General features: G+C 53.9%; 1 protein-coding gene across 1 annotated transcript in view; it reads left to right on the top strand.

The window, feature by feature from the left end:
- Positions 1-1,929: 1,929 nt before the first annotated feature.
- LOC309857430 (uncharacterized protein) overlaps positions 1,930-26,434 on the top strand; it is a gene marked incomplete at its 5' end in the record, with an annotated part of 35,887 nt that continues 11,382 nt past the window's right edge. The window contains 3 exons of the mRNA XM_082750142.1: positions 1,930-1,993; positions 6,885-7,058; positions 10,390-10,577. Of these exons, the coding sequence (XP_082606268.1) occupies positions 1,930-1,993; positions 6,885-7,058; positions 10,390-10,577 (426 nt within the window). The remainder of the gene's footprint in view (positions 1,994-6,884; positions 7,059-10,389; positions 10,578-26,434) is intronic.

Here is a 26,434-nt window from a genome sequence, read left to right as displayed (position 1 = left end):
GGGAGAGCCAGGCTCCCCGTGGAGCAGGGAGCCTGACGTGGGACTCAATCCCAGGACACCAGGATCATGACCTGAGCCCAAGGCAGACATTTAACCAACGGCCATCCAGGCGCCCCCCCCCCTGCCATTTTCAACTTACTAATCAGCTTTGTAATTTATCCACGTGTTTGTGGGATGCCGTCAGCTAATAACCCCGAGGTTTATGTCAGTGATGAGGTGTGAGTGCCCCATCTCTGGTTGATAGACGAGGCCCTCGGGTTATTCTGATGGGTGGTTTTCTATAGGAAGGCCTGTTCTTTTCCTCCATGTTGGGATGCAGTCTGGAGTAATTCTGTCGTGTTGGTCGCACATTTATGGAGCAGTATTGAAACTGGAGTGGAAAGCATGTTAGGCATTAGCACTGTTATCGGTTTTGTAGGAGCTGAAACCGAGTGAGAGGGTTTTGGAATAATTGGGTAATCCAAGCGAATTAATCAAGAGGGGGAAAATATCAGTTTTGGCATCAGATGGAGAGAGCGTCGACTTCCACATCTGTGGTCTTTATGCATTTTAATCAAGTCTAAATTATGCTATTAAGATTTACTTTTGCTGCATTTACTTAGATGCTGTGACACAGCTGACTTTGTATTCATCTCTGGATACTTCTTGAAACGGGGAAGCATTCTCACGGTTTCCAGGGGAAGAGTTGCAAAAGAGTCACAAAGATGAACAGGTGACTCGTCCTTGGAGGGCTCCCAGCTCAGCACCCGTGGCGGTTGAGCTCTAGTTGGAGCACAGAATGGGTGGCTGGGAGGTTTGGAAGGTACCCAGATCCTCGGGAAGTCCGGAGGAGGCCTGGCGGGAGGGGCCAGGCTGAGGGCCGGGGAGGAGACGAGTGTTGGTGGCTCAGGCCTGTCCTGTGAGAATGCCAGCCCTGCCAGTCCTACATCCTTGGTTCTGTCCCTGAAATGTCGTCTGGCCTGCTGGGTGGCTCAGAGTCCATGCCTCCTCCCTGACCCTCCCGCCTCACCCCCCTGCAGCGTCTTGCACGGCGTCGTTCCCTGTGTGGCTTCCTTCTCCCCTGCTCCTCCCCGAGCCTCCATGAAGGGCTGTGGTCGGCCGGGGGATGGAGGACGCTCCGGGCGCTGTTCTAAGCAAGAAGCCAGTGTGGCACACGGCAGAATGCGGACATTCTGGGCTGATTGGAGTGGCTAGGTGTTGGCGGTGTGTGACAGTGTCCGTCACGGATGCAGGAAGGCTCCCAGCCTCGGAAGCACATATTTAGAGGCTCCTTTTCTTCTCTCTGTCAATGTAGGGTTCGATGACCTTCCGGTGTCCCTGAGAATGGCTTCAGGACACCCGGTGGAGGGCTTTTCCTTGAAAGGTCTGTCACCCAGTTTCACTGCCAAGACGGGTTCACGCTCCAGGGCCCTACAAAGAGGCTGTGTGTGAGACATCTCAATGGAACCCTCGGCTGGATCCCCAGTGATAAGCCCTTCTGTGCACAAGAAGGTAAAGTGCCCCCCTCGTCCGTGGAGGCTGCTCGTGGGGCTGTGGGGACCAGCCGCGTCAGCCCAGGGGCCCACCCCACATGCTGGCGGGAGAGCATTGTGGCCAGGCCGGGCGCAAAGGAGGCTCGGTGTCACAAGTCACCGTGTCCCTCCTCAACCTCAATGACGACCCAGGTCCTGGTTTCTGTCGAGGCAGGAGAGCAGCTCAGGTCACACCAGGGGTGCTCACTGCTGCGTCCCTAGCCAGCCGCGCACTCCCAGCCCCGGCGCCTGAGAAAGCAGAGTACGTGCTGCTCAGACTTGCCCGTGGAGGCAGGAACGTGTGGTACTCGGGAGATCCACTCAGTCACTGTCGCGTCTGTTCCAGGCGGGTTTTGATAGGGAGACAGGGCGGCACAGTGGGCATTTGTTTCCAGCAGTTACCCTATGGTCTCTCGTCATGGCGCGGTATCTGCCTACCTCTGGCAAGCGTGGCGGTGTCTGCTCTGTGTGGTTCATGCTGCGTGGGTGTGTGTGAGTTTAGAACACTGCTCAGAGGTTACCTGGCGGCGGGCAGGGGGCTGACTGTCTCCGCGGCAGGTTGGGCTGACGCAAGGGAGGCAGTGCCGGTGCGGGCAAGGGCTCCGTCTCTCCCCACCACCCCTGACCGTGGGTGTGGATGGAGCTTTCCTGACCTTGACAGCTCACTGTTTTTCGGAATTAGCATAGACCGTGTTTATGGAAGTCTTCGAAGCACCGAACTCGACTGTCACTGAGCATAGGCAAAGGCTTCCCCAAGCTGAGAGCATGCGTGGTCTCTGCTTTTATTTTTGAGGTCTTTTTCTAAAAGAGTCAAAATTAAAACAAAGAAGTAAAGTGAACTAAATCACACAGAGAAGGACAGGTGTGTGTGTGACAGGTGGAATCTCAACAACAAAACAAATGAACAAGTAAGAGAAGCGTTGGAACGAACATGGGAGTGGTGGCTGAGCAGGGCTGAGAGAGCTCCAGCTGTGAGGTGGGTCGCAGGAAGGAACATGCGCCCGGGAGTACTGTCTGTGGTACTGTGACCATGGTGTGTGGGGACAGACGGGGACACCCCTGGCGGCACTGTCGGAAGTTCTGAAATATGGAATCACCGTGGTTATGCCTAATAGCAAGAGGGCATGGTTGGTCAAGTATCCTTCAATTAATAATGGTCAGCGTCACCATTCAGAACGGGTGCTATGGGCCTCGGGTGGATGCTGTGTAGGGAAGGTGGCTCCCTGTGTTGCAGGTAGGAGTCTGTGTCCCTTGATACAGATGCTTCTCTATATTTATTGAGACAGGCATGTGGTTTTTCCTCTTTAACTTTGCAGCCTTGCAGGTTACACAAGCTTTCTCTTGAAAAATCAAAACAAATTTTGAAAAGGATTTTAGAAATAAATGAATATTTTCTGCTATGCGCAGCCCATGCAGGCTGTGGTTTCCATAAGGTTTCAGTAATGAAAAGTTTATTTGGTTTTGTAGATCAACTTCCCTGATAAATCCTTTGGCCCAAGATACTCAGCATTTAAAACCCAGACAGGCTCAGGAACATATCAGCAATAGTAGAACACGCAGGCTCCGCGAATATTGCCTGGAGACAAAGGCCTTCTATTGTTTTATCATCCTGGGAAACAGAGAGCTTATCTAAAAGACAACCTCTTGCCAGTCCTGTCCTAACTACCTAATGAAGTATGCCCCAAGTTAGAAGGCCTTCATCTCCCCTTGCTCACTGTGTCTCAGACACATGGACCCTCCTGTGTGTGTCTGTGTGTTTAAAAGATTTTATTTATTATTTATATGTCAGAGAGAGAGCGTGCAGGAGCAGAGGGAGAATTAGACACTGTACTGAGCCAGGAGCCCGATGCGGGACTTGATCCCAGGACCCTGGGACTGAGCCAGCCAGGTGTCCCCCTCCTGTGTGTGTGTTTTTTTTTTTTTAAAGATTTTTTATTTATTTATTTGACAGAGAGAAATCACAAGTAGATGGAGAGGCAGGCAGGCAGAGAGAGAGAGAAGGAAGCAGGCTCCCCGCTGAGCAGAGCCCGATGCGGGAATCCATCCTAGGACCCTGAGATCATGACCTGAGCCGAAGGCAGCGGCTTAACCCACTGAGCCACCCAGGCGTCCCCTCCTCCTGTGTGATTTTAAGGACACTCGTGTTCTCCTGGCTTTTGCACTTACTCTCCCTCTGCCTAAAGCTGTCTTCTCCCAGATCTGCTCGATAAGGCCACCTTGCCATGTGGCCCTGCATCATAAACATTATCTCCTCAGGGTGCCTGTCCCATGCACCCAGATTCCAGGGGCCCCTGGTAGGTCCCTGTGACCTCAGCACCTGTTCCTCCTCATGCGAGCAGCAATCACTGCATGTTAGTCTCTACCTCGCAGATTTACTAACTTGTTAGCGGCCTTCTCCATGCAGCGAGGGTAGGATTCCTAACTCTCCGTGCCCAGCGCTTGCAGCTGGGTGCTCAGCGAGTCACCAGTGGACAGATGGATGGTTGGATGGATGAATACCGGGTGTTATAAATGCAGGGGTAAACAAAACCCAACACCATCCTTTACAGCGAGGCTTCCAGCACCTTTCCTGTGTGGATATGAATGCTGTGTCTCCAGGGTCGATTACGTAGTTATGTTCCTGGAAACACTTTTTAGGGAGAATGGGTGTCAGAGTTGGCACTTGAAGGAATCAGGTTCATGTTCACATATAACTGGCATTTAAAAAGGCCAGTAAATATTGGTCGTGGTATGTATTCTTAGAACTTTGCCTTTTCTGCTCCTTAGGACTCTGCTCTATGCTAACTAATGTCATTGAATAATTTGTTCTTAGGTATAACTGTGTAATATCACCTTAATATCCCCTCTTTGACTTGTTTCTATTAAATCCCCTATTACACGAGCAGGACTCAGATGCAGCGATGCAGTGGTCTGGGGAGAAAGGATGTCTCAAAGTGGAAGCTTTGCACCCTCTCAGCTGTATCCCCAAAGTGCCCGTTTGTGTCTGTCTGTGTCGGGTTTGATCACATCCCCACTCCTGCCAGAGTCAGATACCGATGGAGCTTTATCTGTCATCCTTGGTAATGGCATTTTTGGAGCGGCTTTTAAACATTCTTCTGGCTGACGGGATGCACTCATACTGTAGGAAATTTCTCTTATTTCTGTTTGAAACTTCAGAACTGATGAAGATTATATGTATTTGTTTTGGGGCACTAAAGATCCTGACATGAAGTGCATAGTCACGTCCGGCTAAGGATGGCCTGGCTGGGCCAGGCTCGTCTTCCTATCTCCCCTCCTCTGGTGGGGGGCTCAGGCGCCAGACGCCAAGGGTAGGATCATAGCTCAGCTTTGGGGGGCCGACTTCTGTGAAGCTACTGCTGGTCTGTTTTGTTCTGACCTTTATCTGGGCCACAGCCCTCCTGGCCTCCTGGCCATAGCTCCGGTGCCTGCTCCCAGCTCCCTGGTCAGTGCGAGTCTCTGTTCCATAGCAGCCAGTCCCCATGGTGACTCCATCATGAGCAGAACTTGGGAGGCCGTAGTGCCCTGGGATCCTTGGGCCATGTGCCCCGTGGTGGCCCCCAGCTCCTGGCTGTGGACAGAGGCATCTGGTCAGGAGTTCAGGGCACTCTGTGTGAGTGACTGCTGCTTCTGCACAGCCAGTGACCACACACTCACGGGCCGCAGTGTCCCTTCTGTCCACTGGCTTTACTCACTGACGCTGGCTGCCTGCTAAGGACCTGGGTCAGCTCCCGGAGAAGTCGGAAGCCAGTCAGGGGAACGGTGGCTTTGTCGCGTAAATCAGCAACATGGGGTTAGTTGGCAGCTGGGGTTTTACAGAGGGGCGCCTGGATAAAGGTGTTTTTATTTGCTCTGAGTAATGCCTGCGTTAGCACTACTGAGAAACGTGATTTCCCGTTTCCATTAAGAAGGCAGCAGTGGTGCCAAGTTGTCACTTGCCTTGTGACTCCAGTCAGGATCATTCTGGCATTGACTTTGGGGGAATTTGTCTATTCTGGTAGAAAAATTTTTGGTTAAACGTGAGAGGTTGGAAACCCCTTTCCACAGTTTGAAACTCAAAAATAAGAGGTCGAACTAGAACCACAACAGTTTTCCATCAAGGACGCTTCCTGCTGAAATTTGCAGACAGAGGGTTGATGGGGTTGTCCCGGGGCTCCATGGCCGCACTTCCTCGACATTTCTTTGCCAGCCACGTGTGGAGTCCCGGAGTTCCAAGGGCATGTGGGAGAATGCAGGGGTGCAGTCCCTGCTCTCCAGCTAATCTGGAGATGAAGGCAGATGCCACGCCCAAGCTTTGACTTTGACCCCGCGAAGAGGTCATCCTGTTTTCTAGAGTCTGTTGTCAGATTCTTCATTGGTCCCTGTAAACCCAGCCCCAACCCTACATCAAAACTCCTGGGATGTGCTTTTTAAACCCACCTGTGTTCCCGGCCATGGGCTGCTTGGGTCCCTTCCCTCCGCAGCCTCAGGACTCCTGGGCTCAGGCCTCAGAGCCAGCAGTTCATGGTCAAGTCTCCCACCATTCCAACCATATGGCTGATTCAGAAGGCTTTCGGGAGTGGCTGAGAAACCCAGTCTTACAGCATTGAGATACTCTTGGAGAAAGTTTCTGTGATTGTCGAAATGCTGTGCTTGGATTTTGCTTCATTTTTAAAACTTGCGAAGCTTGGAGCGCAACCCCTCTGTACGCCTCCGGGGATGGCTGCACAAGGTTATGTGGGGACACACGCGGAATTGGGAGGAGACCATGTTCGAAGTGGAGGGTTATAATTTATCCACTGTATTTTATCTCTCAATCACGTTCTGTGTGGACTTCCTGTTCCTGCGCCCCTGATGCTGGGCTACAGACCCTTTCCGAGTCTGTATTCTGCTCCCACCTGCTTCCAAGAAGCAGGTCACCTACCTGTGGGGGGCTGTGTGGTGTTGGTGGTTGCATGTGCTTCCATGTTATTACCCGCGTGGAGCAGATCCGGTAGGAGGGAGGTGCCGGCCGGTGTGGCCCCAGCTTGTCCCCACTGTTCTGCAAGGCCTTTTTTTTTCTTCTGCCCCAAGGCAGAGGCGGTAGGTTGGGTGGGACCACTTAGCAGGTCATTGTGAGCCCCTAGCTCTGTCCTTCCTCTCTTAGTTCCAAAATCGCCTGAGGCTCCACTGTGAGGTGTGAAGGGTTCCAGGCTGGAGGTGAAGCTCCTTTCATGGCTGGATTGGGACATCTTGTCCTCAGTCCCCTCCAGACCAGGGGCTAGCAGTCCGTGTGCGAGGGCGTTTTATCACAGGGAAGCCTGAGGCCAGGTCCGAAAAGAAGAGCTTTGTGCCAAGCTGGGAAGCACAACAGGCTGAAATTTAAAAAAATAACGTGTCCATTTTACACCTTTGCAGATTGCCGTATCCCTCAAATCGACGATGCTGAGATTCATAACAGGACATACAGACACGGAGACAAGCTGATCGTCACCTGTCACGAGGGATTCAAGATCCGCTACCCTGATCTGTACAACATGGTTTCTCTGTGCCGTGATGACGGGACGTGGGACAACCTGCCGCTCTGTCAAGGTAGGGGCGCGGGCTGGGAACACGTGTGTGTCTCTCCACTGGGACGTGGAGGGAAGCAGGGCCCACCGGCTCTGGCCTTGGCATCCGCACACCCTCCCTGCGGTCCCCAACAGCCCCTCGTGCCCACCGTGAGAGCCCAGACCAGAAGAGCCCTTGTTCTTGAGCATGTTGACTTCTCCTTCACACCGAGAACCAAAAGTCTTTTAAGAAATAGGCATTTTGTAACCAGGCTGTGAGCACGATGATGAACTATGGCATTTTTAATGAAAACAGCAGAACGTTTATACTTATTTCAGTGGTGGTGAGGGTAGATTAAAGACGCATCTTTACAGAGGCTATTTTTTCTTAACGTTATCCATTTTTATAATGCATGAGGAGCAGAAAAATAATCAAATTCAGATTTTATCCAAACTACCCAGTAAATAAGAATCCTCTTGCCTTTTTAACATTTGCCTGGGCCAACACGGAGGACCCTGTTTGTGAAAATAAGTCCTTCCGTGCACATTAATTCTGATTTTATTTTCTTGACATGTGACTTGAAAGCCAGTGCATAATTCATTCTTCGGGGAGGAGGCTTGTTTGCGCCGGAGCCTTGGCGTGTTCCGGTTGAGACGAATGCTAGCGCTGGGCTCTAGGTCATGGCTGGCAGGCTCTGATATTACTCTGCGTGCCCCGGGGTCGGAAATGAATTATTTCCTTCTGTGAGGGCTTAAGAGTCCTACATGGCCCTTTGCAGAAACAGAGGCTCTGGATCGGGAGGACCAAGGGCGGCCAGGCCACCCCTTTGTGAGCTTCTCTGCTCAAACTCCCTGTGCCACGTAGCCTGCACAGATGACATTTCCAGGGATACATGTGCTTTGGGGGCACTTCTCGGGAGGCTGTGGAGAGTTGTCACCGTGATCTGAGGTTGGGCTGAATATTCACGTGAACATTACCAACGACTGGTCCCTTTCCTTCCCGGGGCCAAGAACGCTCCCTCGGATGCCAGCCCCCTCTGCCTTCATGAATCCTGCATCCCCCACTGTCCCCTGTTCTCCTGCCCTTTCTAGAGATTTCTCCCTCTTAGGTCTTGCAAATTCCGTGCACCTATTTACGAGTTCTTTTGGTCCCTATTATTTCTTAAGAAATGCCCGAGGGTGGCATCCTCATCATGGGCTCAGGTGTGGCCTCCTGCTCTGCTCTGTCCACCACCCTGCGCTTGCATCTCAGAGCGTCGCCCAGAGCCGGCTGGCTGCTCTCGGAAGGTGCCCTTCCCCGGATAGCACCGTCACCCACACCACCCTCCCTCAGGGCATGTCCCCTGCTCTGTGCCCTGAACTCATCTCCATGCAGAGGCAGGTAGGGGCCTGGCTGCCCAAGCAGTGACTGCCCAACATGGCATGGGCGTGAGGGGTCTGGCGGCATTAGATGGCCTGACACCTCGGAGCGCCACGGGGAGCATGACTGGCCCTTAGCATGACGTCTCGTCCTGTGGCTTTTCTTTGCACTTCCAGATCCGGGGGAGAGAGCCTGACAAGCTGGCTCGCCATTGCCTGGAAGTGTAAATAGAGGTTGCACCAAGCTATTGTGTCAAAGCCTGGTGTCTGCTGCCATGCTTGGGATGGGCTGTCCCCAGCCAAGGAGCATGTCTCTCTTTCCCTGGTTTACTACTGCAGTTACAACCCCTTCTGGCTTCTTTTGGGGCAGGCAAGCAGGCGGGCATGTTCCAAGGCCATGTTTTCCTTGGAAACTTTGTGTTTTGGAGAGCAGTGTCCAGACGCACCTGCTGTTCACTGTGGGTCTGTCCGTTTTATATTCAGGGGACTCCAGCTTCTCTGTGGGAGTGGCCAGGAATGACACTCCTTCTTGGGAGGAGCCGCAGGCACTGTCCCTTGTGCCAGCTCATTTGAACAGCACTTAGGGACTCTGATACGGTCAGTTGTTCATGTTGACGTGCTTGTCTTACTTTTCTCAGTCACGGATTCTGTTTATTCCTGAGTCCCAATCTCCCCCTCCTCCCCGACACTTCACTTTTCCTGTGAACACAGTTCATGTTCAGCTCAACGGGTAAATCCTTCCAGGCCGTGGAGAAAGGATGTGGCCACGTGTCTCAGATGTGGCCTGTGTGGTAGTAGGCCCGTGGATCTCTGTGGCACGGGACACTGTCAGCCCCAAAGGGAGCATTTCCCTAAGTTCTGCATGCCAGGGCTGCCCTGGCCTCTCTGGTCTCACGCCGAAACATCGATCCCACGTACCAGCTCACTGACCAGGGCAGTCGGCGGAGCATGAAGCCGTTCGAGGCTCAGAATGTCAAAGCAAGCCAGCTCGGGAGCAGAGCTCAGACACCTGCTGCCATGGGCATGCTGTGATCCGTGCTCGGCGACTGGAAGGGAGAGTCGGGATTTCCATTATAAGTTATTTACTTCACACACAATTAGTTCTCCGCGGGAAGAGCCCCAGCTCTGCAGAGTCATTATTTCCTCTAGTGAGACCACTGACCCCGACAGGAAATGCCAGGATCGCAGCGGGGGCCACACAGAACGGGATTCTGTGCCCCTGGGAATGTTCCCCAGGCACAGGTTTCAACACGGAAAAGCAGCTTCCGTTTGGCAGAAGCAGAAGTGTGGGAACACAGACAGCATGGAGAATTCTGGGTGTGCGTGGGGGCTTGCGACACCCAGCCCCATGCCTGCTGTGCATGTCCTTGGGCTCTGCGCAGACCCTGACCAGGAGCTCCTTGGGAGGGGGCCCAGTGGGGTGTATTCTGAGACACCCTTTTTCTGGGTAGTTCTCAAGGCTGAGAACCATGTCAAGTGCACCTAAAATGCAAATTGATCTTCACGTAGCATCACACGGGGTCCGCAGGCCCCTGCCTCACAGTCCAAGCAGGGGAAGGGTGTTTTTGCTGCCACCTCCTCAGACCCCCCAGGTGTCCCCATTGTTGAAACAGTTGGGGTGTATGTTTGCTGCACAGCACCTCAGTGCTTCTCACCCCCAGGAGCATGTTAGCATCACCTGGGGAGATTTAAAAAATTCGGGGTGCCCTGGCTGTGCATAGACCTAGGGCTCGCAGCCAGGATTGTGTTGCTTAAAGGTTCCCGGATGATTCTGAGGTGTGTCTGGGGCTCCCTGATCCCAGCTGTACCCCCCTCACTTCCTCCCTCTTCCCCTGGGCCTCTCTGTGTGGTTTGCAAGCATGACGCCAAATTCTGCGACATGAATCGAACAGGAAAGTGGTTACGGGCGTCTGGCTGAAGAGCCCTTGGTGGCGGGCAGGGGGCCAGGGTTTTGCGGGTCTCGTTGGTGCAGAGGGGACCAAGTGCGACCGTCCCTCCTCTTTTCCTCGCCACAGGCTGCCTGAGACCTCTTGCCTCTTCCAATGGCTACGCGAACATCTCCGAGTTGCAGACCTCCTTCCCCGTGGGGATGTCATCTCCTACCACTGCTGCCCTGGGTACAAGTTGGAGGGGGCCGAGCACCTCGAGTGCCTACACAGCCTCATCTGGTCGACCAGCCCACGCCGGTTCCTTGCTCTGGAAAGTAATGTGTCCACTCTTCAGGAGGGTGACTCACAGTTACAGCGGGTGCTCCTGCGGGAGGTGATGAGCTGGGAATCCTGGTCAGCGCAACTCCCCTTCCTTTGAGTGCACACGGCCCTGAGCTGGGCCATGAGGCTGGTCATCCCCCAAGAGGCAGGACCTACAGCTAGTCGTAAAACGGGCTTCCCCCGTCTGAGGCTGAAGGGCATGAAAGAGAGGCGCTTCAGGCATCAGAGGTTAAACCGTAAAATATTGCCAAGTTAAGTGAAATGTCCTAAAAAATTAATTTTCTCTGCACGAAATGAAAACAGACTGTATTATGGCGTCATTCATTTTCTCCTTGCTTTATTGTGTTGTCCGTGCTTCTCCCTGTTCCTGTGCATTTTATGGCTGGGCTTGAGCCGTGGCTGGCACACGCTGGGAAGCCTGGAGCTGAGGGCTCCTTTCTTCCTGTTCTCCTCGAATGTGTGTCATTTCCCTGAGCAGTGGTTCGCAGTAGTGAGGGGACAGGGCATCCAGGGACAGCAGCAGGTCGGGGTCTGAGGGGTTTCCTGCTAGCGAAGGTGGGCATACTGGTTCAGCTCTCAGTTTCATGTGGGTCTTGAAATTATGACTGACGCACACACACTGATTTGCATGTGGGCCTCTGAGCACAGCGTGCAGGACGGGTCTACGAGGGGGAAGAGGAAAACAAAAGCAGGCTCCAGTTAGGAGGCCCCTGGAGCTTTTCCTGGAAACAAGACACGACCACATGACGTTCTTTCAAGGGTGTGCATGCAGCAGGGAAGACGCCGCTGGACCATGGGTTGTGTGGAGTGCTGACAGCCAAAAGAGGCCAGGGGGGCGTCCTAAAGCAGTGCTGGGGGAAGGGCAAGTGGGGGCCCCTGGGACAGCAGCAGGCATGCTCTCGTGAGTCCGGCCCCCACCCGTCCCAGGTCCCTGGGGTTGGGCCTCCAGTGCATGTGTCAGGTAAGACACGGTATGCCTGGTAAAAGCTGAATTTCAGATAAATGACAAATCATTTCTTAATTTGAGCGTACTCTCAATATTGCATGGGACTTAACTCATTTGTTAAATTCTCAATTCAAATATAACTGAGCACCCAGTACTTTCACCTGTTAACTCTGGGGACCCTCACCTGCAGGGATGCGGTGTCCCCCATGTCCAGAAGTGCAGGCAGGTAGAGGTGAGCCTGGGCCATAAGGAAAGGGGCTCCTCTGGGCCTGGGGGTGTCTCGTTGCTCAGAAAGCCAGAACTAGATTGGGTGGACGGTGTCATGATTACGATTCTATCAGTCCAAGATGCCTGTTTCAAGATTTTGACAAGTTTTGTTTAAATGTTTTTCAATCGGTTACCTTCCGATAAGCTTCATTTTGAAGCTTTGAGAGCTGTTTCTGTGGAGTCTGGAGGATCTGCAGGGAGCAAATGAAACAGACCCTAGTGTTAGTAGCTGGTAGCTAAGGTTGGAACATAGAACTGGAGTGTAGCCTCGTCCTCCGCCAGCAAGGGCTATGGCCAGAGTGACCGCTGCCACAAAGGCCACAGTGGCCTTTCCTCTGAGGTTTTGGTGTGCGAGTGTGTGCATGCATGGCTGCGTGCATGTGTGTGTGTACACATGCACATGTACACATGTATGTACACCATGTGTATGTGTTTAATAATCCTCGCATGTCTGCTCTCCCTGTAAAGTATCTGGTGGAAGCACTCGTGGGATCTTGAACTGCTAACTGGGCAAAGATGCCAAAACTGTGATTCAGAACCAAGAGGCACAGCGCCGACTGAAGGATTTTTGTGTTTCGAGACTTGATAGAAACGGGGCCAGGTTGAACGATGGTTCGGGGTACCAGGCAAGGATTCATGGAAGATTATCCAGATGCATCGATGTTGCTGTTTCCTCAGCCTTACTGGAATCATATGCGGCCTTTGAAAGGAGGAGTCATGCTGTCACGGGGCACCCGTTGTCATCCCCAGGGACTCTGCCCCTTGCCCTCTGTCATCTGGTTCCCCCTTCAGTTTCCCATCTTTCTTAGCACACAGTCTGATTTTTCTTGATGTCCCAGGGAAATCCACTGCATGGTGCTGGGAAGCATGGAGCCTTCAGGGGCTTTTAAATGTAGGGGTGATCTGCCCCCTGAGCACCTGGGTCTGGTTGGCTGTGCCAGGAAAGTGGTTCCCTCCCGTTTTGGGGCTCCCCGGGACCCACCAGTGCGTCGGCTGTGGTCCCCACCCCAAGCCTTCTCCACACCCACCAACAGCCAGGAGATGGGGTCCCCAAGTGGGTCGGGAGGCAGCGTGCAATGTTGAGCAAGAGCGTGGACTGACGTCTGACTGGTTGGGCTCACATCGTAGGTTCCCACACGATGGCTTTGCCGTGGGGTGCATCACTTAGCTCTGTCAGCCCTGTTCCCTCACCTGTCACATGGGGCAGATGGTCATCGCTCCTCCTGACACCGTGAGAATCCAGCATGGACATCACACATTTAGGGAGGCTTGTGGCACATGCTGGGTGTTCCCTCCAGGGCCACTGTTATCATTCTTCTTGGAATTCTGTGCAGAGGCACATTAAGTAAATAAGTGAGAACCTGGGCGTGGCCATGTGAGCCCAGTACCCACACTTCTGTGCACACTCGGGATCGTCCAGGGTGTTCTGGTGCTCGCGTGGAAGGTGAATCCCACGTGTCAGGAGGAGGTGCTCAGCAGCACCAGTGATGCCATTGGTTCTGAGAGCTTAGCATGTGGCCAGAGGGTTGATGTGGCAAGCCACTTAGCGCCTTGTGAGGCAGGCGCTGGTTTTGACGCACTTCACAGATGGGCCAGCCTGGGCTTGTAAAGTTCCAGAAACTCAGCAAGTGACATAGCTGGGAAACGGGTGCACTGGGACCTCGACATGGGTCCCTGTCCTGTCAGAGCTCGCGCGTGTTATCGTCAGGGTGCGTCACCTAACTAGCTTGTTCTGATCACTTTGCAGCCTCGTGGGCAAGCAGTGTGATGTTTTTATAACCTTTTCTTGCAGAGTCAAACAATTTGGAAGCACTAACACGTAGGAAGGGGTTCATCTTTCTAGACTGGCTGCTGACCCTGTGGAGCTCTCCACCTCAGGGGATGTGTGGCGGACAAGAGCCGCTCACTGCCCCCCTGGCACCCCATGTCCCCATCATGGTGCAGAGCCTGGCCAGGCTTGTGTCTCCTCTCACAGGCCCGGATGGACACCTCAAGGGTGACATGACGTGTCCGGACGCTCCATCTCTTTGGCTATGGCGGCTCTTTCTGCCATGTGGGGCCTCCTGTCCTCCATGGGCCGCGGGGCATCTTCTGAGATCAGGCCTCTCTGGCACTGGCATCAGGCAGCCCCACACACATGTCAGCAAGCCCAGAACGGATGCCTCGCTTTGTGACGGAGTTTATGCTTTGAAAGGAAAAGCTCTGGCGGCTTCTTCAAAGGTACGGGTTGTGTTTTCTGATGTCTGTGCGCTTGTACTGAGAGTAGACGCCTCTGGAGCCTGTGTTCCCTGCAGCTGAGCTGGGGGCAGTGGATAAAGCAACAGAAATCATGAGGTCTTGAACCAGGTTGTTGGTCTATCCTTCAAAAATAGATGTGTGCGTATAAATGTACTTGGCCAGAGCCCCACGCGTCCCCGTGTGCCAGCCTGGCTCACTGCGGCCTCGGGAGTTGTCATCCCTGTGCAACGTCCATTCTGCCTTCATCCCTTTCTGTCTCTTTCACACACACACACACACACACACACACACACACACATACACTATGGAGTATTATGCCTCCATCAGAAAGAATGAATACCCAACTTTTTATCAACATGGATGGGACTGGAGGAGATTATGCTGAATAAATTAGTCAAGCAGAGAGAGTCAGTTATCATGGTTTCACTTACTTGTGGAGCATAAGAAAAACAGAGAGTACATTGGGAGAAGGGGAGGAGAATGGAATGGATTTGGGGGAAATTGGAGAGGGAGGCAAACCATGAGAGACTGTGGACTCTGAGAAACAAACTAAAGGTTTTGGAGGGGAGGAGGTTGGGGGTTGAGTGAGCCTGGTGGTGGGTATTAAGGAGGGCATATATTGCATGGAGCACTGGGTGTGGTGCATAAACAATGAATCTTGGAACACTGAAAGAATTAAATTAAATTAAAAAAAAAAGAGTGTGTGTTTCTGTGTCAAGGTCATGCTGCCCTGATTATGATGGCTTTGCAATTTATCTTGAACTCTGGGACTGTGATGCCTTCAGCTTTGTTCTTCTTTGTCAATATTGCTTTAGCTATTTGGGGTATTTTGTGGTTCCATACAAAGTTCAGGATACTTCAATCTAGTTCTGTCAAAAGTACTATTGGTATTTTGATAGGGATTGCACTGAATCTCTAGATGGCTTTGGGTAGTATCCACATTTTAATATTAATTCTTCCAATCTGTGAGTATGGTTTATCATTCCATTTATGTGTAAGTAGTGGTAACTTCTTAAAAAAACATGCTGGATAGCAACTGTATCAGGATTCTCCAAATGAAAAGAGTCAAGGGATTGGCTTATGGGATGTGGGGTTGGCACATGAAAATCCATAGGATAGGCCATCATTCTGGAGACTCAGGTGGGGTTTGATGCTGTGGTCATGACCCACAGAATTCTTTCCTCTTTGAGAAACCTCAGTTTTTGCTCTTAAGTCCCTTTGGCTGATTGGATGAAGCCCATCTCCATTATTGAGAACAATCTCTTTCATTTCAAGTCAACTTATTGTTGTTATTAACCACATCTACCAAACAACTTCACAGCACCACCTGGATTGTGCCTGAATAAATAGGTGGGTCCTAGACCCCAACTAAGCTGACACATAAAACTAACCATCATATAGCCAGTGAGGAAAAATGATATTTCAAGTTACTGACTAAAATCAGCATTAATTAATAAATTAGCATGAATAAAATCAATGAAGTTTGAAGAGCTACCTTTCTCACAATTTGAAGTTCTGAAGAAGCACTCCACCATCAACATATTCTTGGGCCCTCTCAGCGAAACTAAATTTTCCCCAAGACAACCAAAGACCATCATGAAATAGTTATCTTGGGACATGTTTTCTGCCAAAATTCAGTCAATTCCAAATAAGATTTTTGTGTCAACCTCTTCTCCCTGGTTTATGCAGCTGCTTGAGCAAGTAAAGAGGACAGAGTACATGTCTCAGGAAAGTAACATCCGCCTCCTTTTGGGTGATTTGTTGCAGGGTCCTTTGCATTCTTTTTCTCGGGATCAATATCACCCAATTAAACTCGTGTTGACAGAAGCATGTTTCTCTGTCCTTGTCTCTGGTGTCAATGAGGCTATACAAGGAAATGTTTTTCCCTGAAAGACATTCACCTTTTCCCCCTCTTTTGCCTCAAAAGCTGACTACTATGTTTGCTAGCACTTGGCATTGCTGTAAAAATGCCCTGAGAATAAAATTGATATGGTTGGCTTCATTTAGCTGTAGGGATAAGAAATAACTACATGGTGTGGTTGGAGGTGCTGAAGTTTGGCAAAGGTTAGAAACCTTCACAGGGATAATTGAAGGGCATCCTCATCAAGATCCCTATGAAGATGAAAAAGACCCAAACAACTTCTGGCTGGCTGCTCATCCAGGCAAAGACGGAAAGGTGGGAGACTGTGGCTGCCAAAGACCTTCCCTGATCATGGCAGATTTCCTGAATTTTCACTCTATGGATGAAAGGTTAGGTGACTCCATTATTAGACAGAAAAAATAGAAAAACTGACTTTAACTTAACTGCTTTACACACCACAAAGTGTCAGAATGTCAAGAATCAGAAAACCATTTGAATTTACTTTATTGATTCAAAAGATGTTTTGTTATATAATTAATTAAATTAGGCACTTTGGACTAAGCGAGAACCTAGCACCTGCTCGATATGGAAGTCAGTTAGATCCATTAAATGTCTAGGGTGCCTGAGTGGCTCAGTGTTAAGCCTCTGCCTTTAACTCAGGTCGGGATCTTAGGGTTCTCGAGGCCTGCATCAGGCTCTCTCTCAGTGGGGAGCCTGATTCCCCCCTCCCCCGCCCTTTGCCTGTCTCTATGCCTACTTGTGATTTTTCTCTGTTAAATAAATAAATAAAATCTTCTTAAAAAATTTAATGCAATCCCTAACAGAATTCCATCAGCAGTTTTCACAGAGCTGCTCGAAACAGTCCTAAAACTTCTATGGAACACAAAGACATTTTGTGTTTCTTTTTTTTCTTTTTTTTTATTAACATTTTTTAACTTATTTATTTGACAGAGAGAGAGAGGGATGACAAGTAGGCAGAGAGGCAGGCAGAGAGACAGAGGGGAAAGCAGGCTCCCTGCTTCCGAGCAGAGAGCCTGATGCAGGACTTGATCCCAGGACCCTGAGATCATGACCTGATCTGAAGGCAGAGGCTTAACCCTCTGAGCCACTCAGGCGTCCCAGACATTTTGTGTTTCTATGGAACACAAAATTTCTATGGACACAAAGAGGCGGGACCACAGCAGCAGCCCTTCCTCCCCACGCTGCTGGAAGTGCAGGGGTGTCCACACCCGCTAGGGGCATCAGAGGGCCGGCCCGGAAGTGCCTTAAGTATCCAGGCCAGCCGGCCGCATGGGATGGGCGCAGCCGGAAGTGCGGGCAGGACGCCGGAAGTGCCGGAAATACGCCGGCAACGTCCGCAGGCGCTCACAGGGAGCGTGGCAAGCTGCGGAGCAGGATGTCCCTGAGGCGCCCGGCCGGCCTGCGCCCAGCCGCCTGCTCCCCCAGGCCGGCTGCCAAGGCGCTGAGAGAGCTCGGCTAAGGACACCCCACGCCTTCCAGCTCAGCCCGTTGAATCACCCCGTGACTCTTTTTCGAGCCCCGCGTTGGTGGGTGTCACGGGCGGCTGCGCACTTCGCCTCCATTGGCGTGGCTGAGGCGGCAGAGCTGGGCTTAGGTCCTGCGGCCTGCGGGATGGACTTGCTCCAGAGTCTGCAGAGCCCACGCCCCCGAGGCCGCGAGAGACGGGAAATGCGTGCGCCCGGTATGCTGACGGCTCTGCGCGGTGCTCCCTGATTCTGAGGAACTGCCGTCCAAGGTGGGTGTGCGCCGGACCTTCCACTGCTCTCACTGGTGTCCAGCTGCATCTCCAGCCCCCATTCAGCCCGGTATCCCGTGGGGTGCGACAGCTGCGTGGGCAACAGGGGCCAAGGACGCCCCCTCTCCACCACTGGGGGAGCTGAGGGAGGGCAGCCCCCGGGGGCTGGGGCTCGGGGTGGGCTGCGTCCAAGCTGGTCCTCTCTCTTTGGGACGCTTCGGGGATTCTCGGGGACTCTGCTGGCAGCACCCTGGCATGGGTGGGTGGTCCTTCCTTCCCAGGTGCCCCTCAGCCCTGGGTTCTTGCTGCGTACTCTGCAGACTCTGATGGGATCCACCGCCACCCATCCCAGAGCTGGCCTCTGTCCAGCAGACGTTCCTGCTTACCCTTTGGTGGTCCCGGGAGGCTTGTGTGCTGTCAGTGGGGTGCACGTGCTGCAGCCGACGTGGTCAAGGCTCGCTCAGTCCATGTCAGTCTGGAAGGCTGCCTTGGGCTTATGACCAGGGAGGTTTCCTCTCTTTCCCTGGGGGAAGGAGAGGGAAGGCACCACAGAACTCCGGACAGCCCCAATGAGTCTGCAGCAGGGGAGGGGTTCCTCCACATGCCCCCTCTGTCTCCCTTTATCCCAGGCACCACCTCAGCTGCTGGAGGCACTGGGCCAGTGGGACACGGGGGGCAGGGGGTTGTGTTTGGATCCAGGAGTCACCAAGGGCTTTGTCCGTGTCCAGTGACAGTCTGTGGTTGCTGCGCCTAGCATCTTCACTTACCATGCCAGGATCCCACTGACTCTTGACCCAACTGCACTCTGTGTGTTCTAGAAATATTGTAACGGTTTCTCCTGAGCAGTGTTGTGCACTGGGACCAAGGGCAGCCCTGGCATTGGGCCTCTGCAGGGAATGTTAGGTTCCTTTTCCAGGGTGGTCTCCAGGCGGGCTGGCTCTCCTGAGCTCTGGAAGCACAGAGGGACGGAGTCTGTTCTGGCCTCGTGGCTGGTCGGCGGGTCAATAGGCTCCTTAGTGGTTTGGCAGCCAAGATCTGAGACCATGGGATTAAGAGATACTGTTGAATCGAGAATTTTTACTTCTGACTCTTCCTTCCCTTTGGCTTTGGATGCCTGTGTCACTGGCAAGAAGGACACTGGTTTAGTCTTCAACCCTGTCCTGCCCTCGGCCAATGCAGCCCTGAAGGGCCCGAGATTTTCCTCACTGTAGCCCGCCGGATTCAAGCAGGGCTTTGAGCTGCTGTGGGTGAGGAACTGAGGTGGTCTTGCCAGCCTCTGCCTGCCTCCCGTTGCATGGTTCCTCCTAACCAAAGAAACTTAGTAAGTGCTTACTGTGTGTAAGTCCTGCTTTAGGAGCTCAGACGAGACATGGGGGAGAGGACCTGGCGTCAGGTGTGGGCAGTCCACAGACCTGTGGCTTAAAAGACAGCACTTCATGTTCTTGCAGTTCTGGAGGCTGGACATCAGAGGTCAGGGGCCAGCGAGGTCCATGCAGATGGCCGCCTTCTTGCTGGGGCCCCAAGTGGCCATTCCTGCCGTGTGTGGTGGGTAGAGGGAGTGGGGAGAGGGAGCTCCCCGGAGTCCCTTCTCACGAGGACACCAGCCATAGTGGCTCAGGGCTCCACCCTCATGACCTCTGTTAATCTGAGTCCCCTCCTCCAGTCGCTCAGGGGGATTTGGGTTTCAACATATGAGTCTGGGGGTAAGGGGGGACAGAAGTCAGCCCTTGGCAGGTACCTGAGACAGACCAGTGTGAATTTTGATGAAGGGGTACTGTGAGGCCTCAGAGCTCAGGGGAGAGCAGAGAAGGCTTCCAGGAGGAGGTGATCCAGAGCGGAGCTCTGAAGGAAGAGTGGCATGTGTGCAAATGTGCGTGTGTGTGTGTGTGAGAGAGAAGGGGGGTGTTAACAATCTGCTGTTTTCCAATTCGTGTGTTTTCTTAAGTCATTCCCTGAACGTTCCCCGTGGTTTGCTCTACACAGAACTTGGAGACACTGATGTGGGGCCCGGGGATGATCCGGAAGCTCACATGTGCAGTTTCCCAAATTACAGGCTGTAATGTTTGCTCTTCCCTCATCAGCCAACTGCTAGACACTCCCAGTATTTGATTACAGCTGCTGGCCCCTAAAACAATCAATTGCAAGTGGGTCCCCGGGCCACCAAGTAGGCCACGTCTGGCTTAGGTCAGGTAAACATTGAATTACTGCTGGAGTGGGCCTGCGGAGTAGTGATGGGTTAATACCTACAGTAGTATGAAGTTGGCTCGGATTGCATTTTAAGTCGCTTTGCATCTATCTCTCCCGGGGCGGTTTCTCCTCTCCCAGTCGGACCTTTACTTTGTTCCTCCCCTCCTCCTTCCAACATTCCCAGTTGAAGCGCACAGGGCTTCTGACCTACCTGTGGGTCCGGGTGTGGTGGCTGGGCCTGAGCTCTTCAGGGGCCTCCTCCAGGCCGATGGGGTGGGCGGTGGCCAGGCCAGCTGAGGTCGGGCTCCCCACAGTCACCTGTCTACTCACTGCCTCCTGGGAGCCCTCTGTCTCCACCCACATTCTAGCTTCCAGATGTGGGTGGCCCCACTCCGGCGCAGGGGTGTGTGCAGACTGGTGTGAGGAGCCTCACATGCATTCGTTACCCGAAAAGAGTCCAGAACATCCCAGGCTCAGGGCCAACTGCTCAGGGCCCTTGCTCAGGCAAGGGAGGACACGGTGGCCAGGGGCTTGGGAAACTGTTTCTCATACTTAGGGTTTCCTTGTTTTTGAAGTTTTGGACTTAAATGCCTGGGCTTGGGACCAGAATGTGCTGGGGACCTTTGGGTGGAGGGGCCGGGCTCACCGGGATGGGCAGGTGCCTTTGGAGTCGCCCCGCGGTTAAACCTCTCGCTCCCCTGGCTGTGGCACAAGCCGCAATTTAGAAAGACTGCTGTCCAGCCGTTTCACTCTAAATAGTAAAACAATAAGTAAGCCTCGAAGAGGCAGCGATCATTTGCTGAGCAAGAATATTCTGAGTCGTTCTGATGTGCGAGGCTCTGGGCCAGCCAGGGTGGGAGTCAGAGATGAACAACAGGCAGGACCCAAGGCCTGCGTTGTCTGGAAAGTCACATGTGGGAAATAGTCATCTTTATTTCTCCCCCCGTGAAAATGGGCGTAGAGTGAGAAATACTCCAATAAATGGCAAAAATGATGCTTCTGTCTTAGTTATCTCTGTAATTCAGCACGTCGTTAGGACACATTGAAGTATTATGGGCTTTCTAAGTGTGATTATCTGCTATTGTTATAAACGGATAGCTTCGTGGCATAGGAGAAACCGTGTTTTTGTTTTTGTTTCCCATGATGGCTATTAGCAACATAGTAAATGTCTTGGTCGTTCAAACCCGTGGCCTACCCAGCGTGGGCCCTGGACACGCACCCATGCTGCAGGGACCTCGGAGGGCGGATTAATCATCGCTGAGCAGGTGGACTGGGGGTCTCCCAGCAGGCTGGCAGTGGAGCCAGGATGGTGACCCTGATTTCCTCTCCCTGAGGTCTTCCCTGTGATGTCACTTGCCTTCCTGCAGATAGGTGGGGGCTGTAACGGTGGCCACCTCCCAGGGGTTCTCTGGCTTAGATGAGGTCACATGTGGAAAAGCACTTACAGCGGTGTCTGGGCCAGCATGCGAGCTCCGCGGCTGCGAGCCATCCGTACCTCCTGTGCATCTCATTCTCCACAAATCCTCTTCAGCCTGCCTTGGGCAGGTGCTTTCCCTCACATCTTGGGTTTTAGACTTTGTGCATTCACGAGCAACTCTGTCCTCTCTTAAATTTCCCTTGGACACATTCATGGTTGGGGGGTACTCGGATAAGCTGGTACTTTCTTGCATACTTTACTATGCAGCTGTTCTTGACCCCGTGGAGGATCTGTCTGCCCCATGTGTCCTCATCTGTCCCTGTGCTAGGTCTGTCCCCTGGGGCCTGAGGTTCCAGCCCCCGGAGGAAGGGTTGTGGGGCATTGGCAGTCAGCTGTCCACAGCTGGCATGGCAGGTCCCTTTCTGAGGGTGTGGGGAATGTGGTTGGTCGCGCTACCAGGGTTTCCCAACACACGGGGTGATGGGTCCCGAGGCCTGAGTGAAGAAATGACAGCTCCCAGTGAACACGGTTCCCGAGCCAGACCTGTTCACGCTGAGACCAGGGAGCAGGTGTCGTGGGGAACCCGTCATGTTGGGAAAGTCATGGTCCCGAGCACAGTCCATGGGGTTTCACTCTCCTGACCATGGATAAGTCATTAAAGCCAATACCAAGGCTGAACTGTGATGAAGCAATTGCTGATTTCTGGGAGAAAATGAATGAACTCTGCACACACTACACCAGCAGAGCCGTGGTCTTGCCATGCTTCTGACCTTGCACATAAGAACTGAGAGTTTGAAACCTGTCCTCACCCTGTACTTATAGGAGAATACCTTAGCACAAGTGTCCAGCTCTGCCTTGGGATACCCCTCTGCGAAGAGTTATCACAGTATTGGGAAGAGCATTCCCATGAGAATCACCAAGGACTCACTGTGCACCAGGCACCGTCACCGGCTTTCCCTGGGACCTCGAGCTGGGATTCCATCCCCCGGGGGTTGGGACGCAGTTTGACGGGAGGTAATTCTGTCTCCTGCCGCAGTGATGGGGAAGTTCTGTGTTGAGTGCAGGCAGCACCGTGGGGTCCAGGAGTAGAAACACGGGTGGAGGGCAGGGGACAAAGGCAGCACTGTCCCTGGGCAAAGTGTGAGGCTTGGTGCTGCTTGGGGGGGCCTCACTCTGGCCTGAACTGCGAGTGTGTTTTGGAGACATGTAGGTAAGAGACACGAAGCATTGCCAGGATGGTGAGCATGACGATGGTGACATGGTGGCCATAGGCCAGCGTGTAGTGGTTGGCTGCTTTATGCATGGTTTACGTGCTTTCCACATATTAATTCGTACTCAGGTACTGTGTTCATCTCCATTTTCAGACCTCAAACTGCAGTATTGGGATACAGGCGGGCTAGGGTGGTGGGGCTGGGGTCCCATCCTGGCCCGTGGCCCCACGGCCTCCCTGCTGGGGCACTCAGCCCCAGAGCCTTTGAGGGACTTGCCAGCCTGAGGGAGGTTAAGCCCAAAACCCCAGAGGAAGGAAATGACGAACCAGAAGCATAATACCCTGAACACCGTTTCCTTCCCAAGAACTCCTCGGGAAGCCCTCGGCGAGCCCTTGCGGGACCCTGGGAGGAGCAGCATGTTTGAGCCATGCTTTGTAGCATATCTGTCCTCAGGTGTTGGACGCTGTCTGAGACACAGCGGTTGCCGTGACTGGGATTGGCGTCCAGAGGGCAGACACTAGGGGTGCCGCTGACCCCGGCCCATGCACCGGGTGGAACCACGCGGAGGCGCACAGCCCAGCTCAGCCCTGGGCCCGAGGCTGGGAAGAGCTGCTCTGGAAAATGGTCTGGCTGTGTTGGACACCGGTGGCTGGGGCGGAGGGGACAGGAAGCCAAAAAGATGCCATGAAGCAAGGGAGGAGCAGTAGTCGGAGTTCTCGTGACGAGCGTCCGTATGTGGAATGGAAAGTCGGGGAGAAGAGTTCCTATTAGGAAGATGGTGAATTTGGTCCCAAGACATCTATGTTCGACAGGTAGAACAGCCCAGCAGGTGTATGAGAATGAGGACAAAGGGACAGGTGGGGAGACACATTGGTGCTGTGAAGGCAGATTTCTAGTCCTCTTCTGGGAAGCAGTAATTGTGATCAGTGTTTGTGGCCCAGAGAGAAGACTAAAGACCGGGAATTCACCAATGGCTCCCTGGGCCGAGGTGGGACTCAGGGAGAGCCTGGAGCCCATCTCCAAATCCCAGCTGCACAGCTCATGACCTGTGAGCTCATTGCTCAAGGGACCCTGGCATTCTTGGGGGGCTTGACGGGAACCCCGCTCCCTGCCCAGGGTTCCCTGGATTTTTGGGGGGATTGATGGGAACCCCGCTCACTGCTCTGGGGGGCTGGGGAGGTTGGTCTTGGCTGGGGGCTAGCAGCCCCCCACTGGTGGATGCAGCCACAGCTCTGCTATTTTTAAGCGTCTGCCTTGCTCCGGTGGAGGCTGCCGGCGCCTGATGCTGAATCACGATCCAGCTTGCTAAGTGCGGCGGAGCCCATGGCCTGCCAAGTACCGGACAGGCATCTGGCTCTGCGTGGCGGGTTCCGGAGGTAGCCGGGGTTGGGGAGGGCGACACGACCCTGTGACGGGGGCCAGGCAGGCCCAGTGCGGCTGTGGTTCTTGTATGCACCCCTGGGTGTATAGACTGACAGCAGCATCTCTGCGAGTTACCGGATTGTGGCTGGCTGTGAGATGAGGACTGTGTGCATCAAACCCGGGTATCTTTGCCATCAGTGCTGCTTTCATTCCTTCTCCTAGAGCAGAAGGCACCGACGCGCGGCCATCAGAAGGCTGCCTTGCACACTGGAGTCAGATGGAGGAGGTTGCGCGTCTTTGTCTGGGGTCCTTCTGCATTTCTGAGATAGGAAATTTAAGCAAGTCTCCTGCAGGGGAGTCTCTCCCAAGGTAGGCCTGCCTCACTTGTGCTCTCCCTCCCCGAGCACCTGTAGGTCACAGCCGGCCTTGTGTACCTCCTGTGGGGAGGTCTTCCTGCTAGAGCCCCTGGAGGGCTCACCTCCTGGGAGAGCAGGGCCATCGTTAGGCCTGCGCGTGAGTGAGGGTTTGAAGGAGTAAGCTTCCCAGTCCCGTGCTCACCTCCAGAAGGCCTTCTCTGCACCCGTGTGCCTTCTTGCCTCTTCCCCAATGCAAGGGTGATGCAGATCATGGAGCCAGCCAGCACCCTGGCTGGCTCCATACCATGAGGGGTGGCTTTCCCCCGTCGGCTGAAGTGGCCCCTTGGAGGCTCCCAGAAGTTTCTAGAGCCTGAGCTGTCCATTGCAGAGGCAGGGTGGAGTTCCTAGTACTGGGCTGTCATGGCAAGGGGAGCGATGGACAGCATAGGCTGCCTGGCTTCTTGTACCTTCTTCCTTGTGGGATGCATGATATTGTGGTGCAGACAAGCATGTCACAGCCCCGGTTGAGACCATGGAGTCCTCCTTAGGGAGCATGATTAGTGCAGGAGGCTTGTGGGCCATCGCCCGGGGCAGGTGTGCCCTGGGCGAGGGTCATGGCGGCGGGCCTTAGGGGCTGTGAGGTTTGGCCCACACATTTCTTGGCCCATGGATGTGCCGCTCTCAGGCTTATGAAGCTCCTGGCGTCCCAGAACGGCAAGAGTCACGGGGTGTGAGGACAGGTTCCTCCACAGCGGTCCTCCTCGGCCAGCCCGGGACAGAACCGAGTCTCTCTCCTCACTCTTAGCTCCCTCTTTGACCCGCCGCAGTGTGCTTCCAGCCCCCATGGCTCCGAAATTCTCCTGGGAGGTGTTGCCCTGGGAGGATGTGGGAGTGCCAACCCACGGACACTGTGGAGTCATCTGTTCTCAGTGCCCTTGAGCTCTTTGTGGCCCTTGATGGCTCTTTCTAGAGACTCCCCTCCTATGGGCACCAGGCATCACTCACCAGTTGTTCCTCCTTCTGGTCCGTCTGTCTGCCCGCACCAGCCAGTGCAGCCAGGTGTCAGTTTCCACCCAGACCTGGGGGTCCTCCTTCCCCATGGAGTTCTCCCTGCACCTGCTCATGGTCTGTGCCTATGGGACCTCGTCTCACCATCCCAAGTCTCCCTGGGCAGACCTCCGGAGTGTGTGACTTTGGGGTCAACCCTATGTAGACCCTCCTGAGATGACCCAAGGCATCTCTGTAGTGTGTGGATACCGAGCACCCTGTTCTCAGCTTGTGATGAGATGCAGCATCCCAGCATGGATCCCACGGAGTCCCCCCTCCACAAAGGCACACGCTGTTCCTCCTGCCCGACCGAGGACAGATCTCATCCCCTCCTGTAGCACTTGACTGCCCTGCGGTCTTTTTGGATGTGAAGAATGTGCCAGAAGTGACACTGTGTTGTTCAGGGCTGACCCCTGAGGGTCCATCCCATGCTCCCACTTCCCTGCAATCCTGCCCCCATGCTGCTGGGGGGAGGGGCCACCTGCAAAGAGAAGCCCTCGGGGAGGACAGACAGCAGGCTCTGCCTGCTGGATGTCTGCCCAGCGTGTAGGAGAGCTCCCGACCCCTGCCGGCCAGCAGAGGGCCGCTGTGCATGTGTCCCTGCACCGTCAATCCACACTCACGGGAGATGACCTGAGCCTTTGGTTCCTAGCCCCCAGATGCTGGAGCCGCATTGGGCGACTGGAACGGGGAGCCACAGCAGGTTTTACAGGGAAGGTGTGCTGCCTTTGACATGGGTTTGTGATAAGTCTATGTACCTGATCTGGCAGGTTGACTGTGTGTCCTGAGGTGAGAGGCAGGGGAAGGGGTGCTGTGAGGGGAGACTGAAGGGGTCGTTGGGGAGCCCCCCTCTGCTGGGGACACAGGCATCACCTAGATCCCGGTCTTCCACTCCCAGGCGGCAGTCTACTGGGGGGTGAGCCGTATTTCCCAACCTCGCCGCAGGCCTGCTGTCCCGCCTCTCTGCACACATTTCTGCGCCCGTTGCTGGTGTAGGGTTCAGGCAATGCCCTGCACCCCATCCTCCCGTGGTGGATGTCCAGGTCACCCAGACGGTGGAGATAGAGCCCTGTGGGCACAGGTGGAGGCCAGCACGCTGCCTGGGGACCCTGCAGCCACACCCTAGGGATCCCAGGAAACCCGGGCAGACATTTGCTGGCTGCAGCGGGCCCGCAGTCCCACTCACCTAGAGTGGGGCCCTT

This window comes from Mustela nivalis, assembly GCF_964662115.1.
Source record: "Mustela nivalis genome assembly, contig: HAP1_SCAFFOLD_700, whole genome shotgun sequence".
Classification (NCBI taxonomy): domain Eukaryota; kingdom Metazoa; phylum Chordata; class Mammalia; order Carnivora; family Mustelidae; genus Mustela; species Mustela nivalis.
The sequence above is the reverse complement of the archived record's forward strand: the minus strand, read 5'-3'. Positions and strand labels throughout refer to the sequence as shown.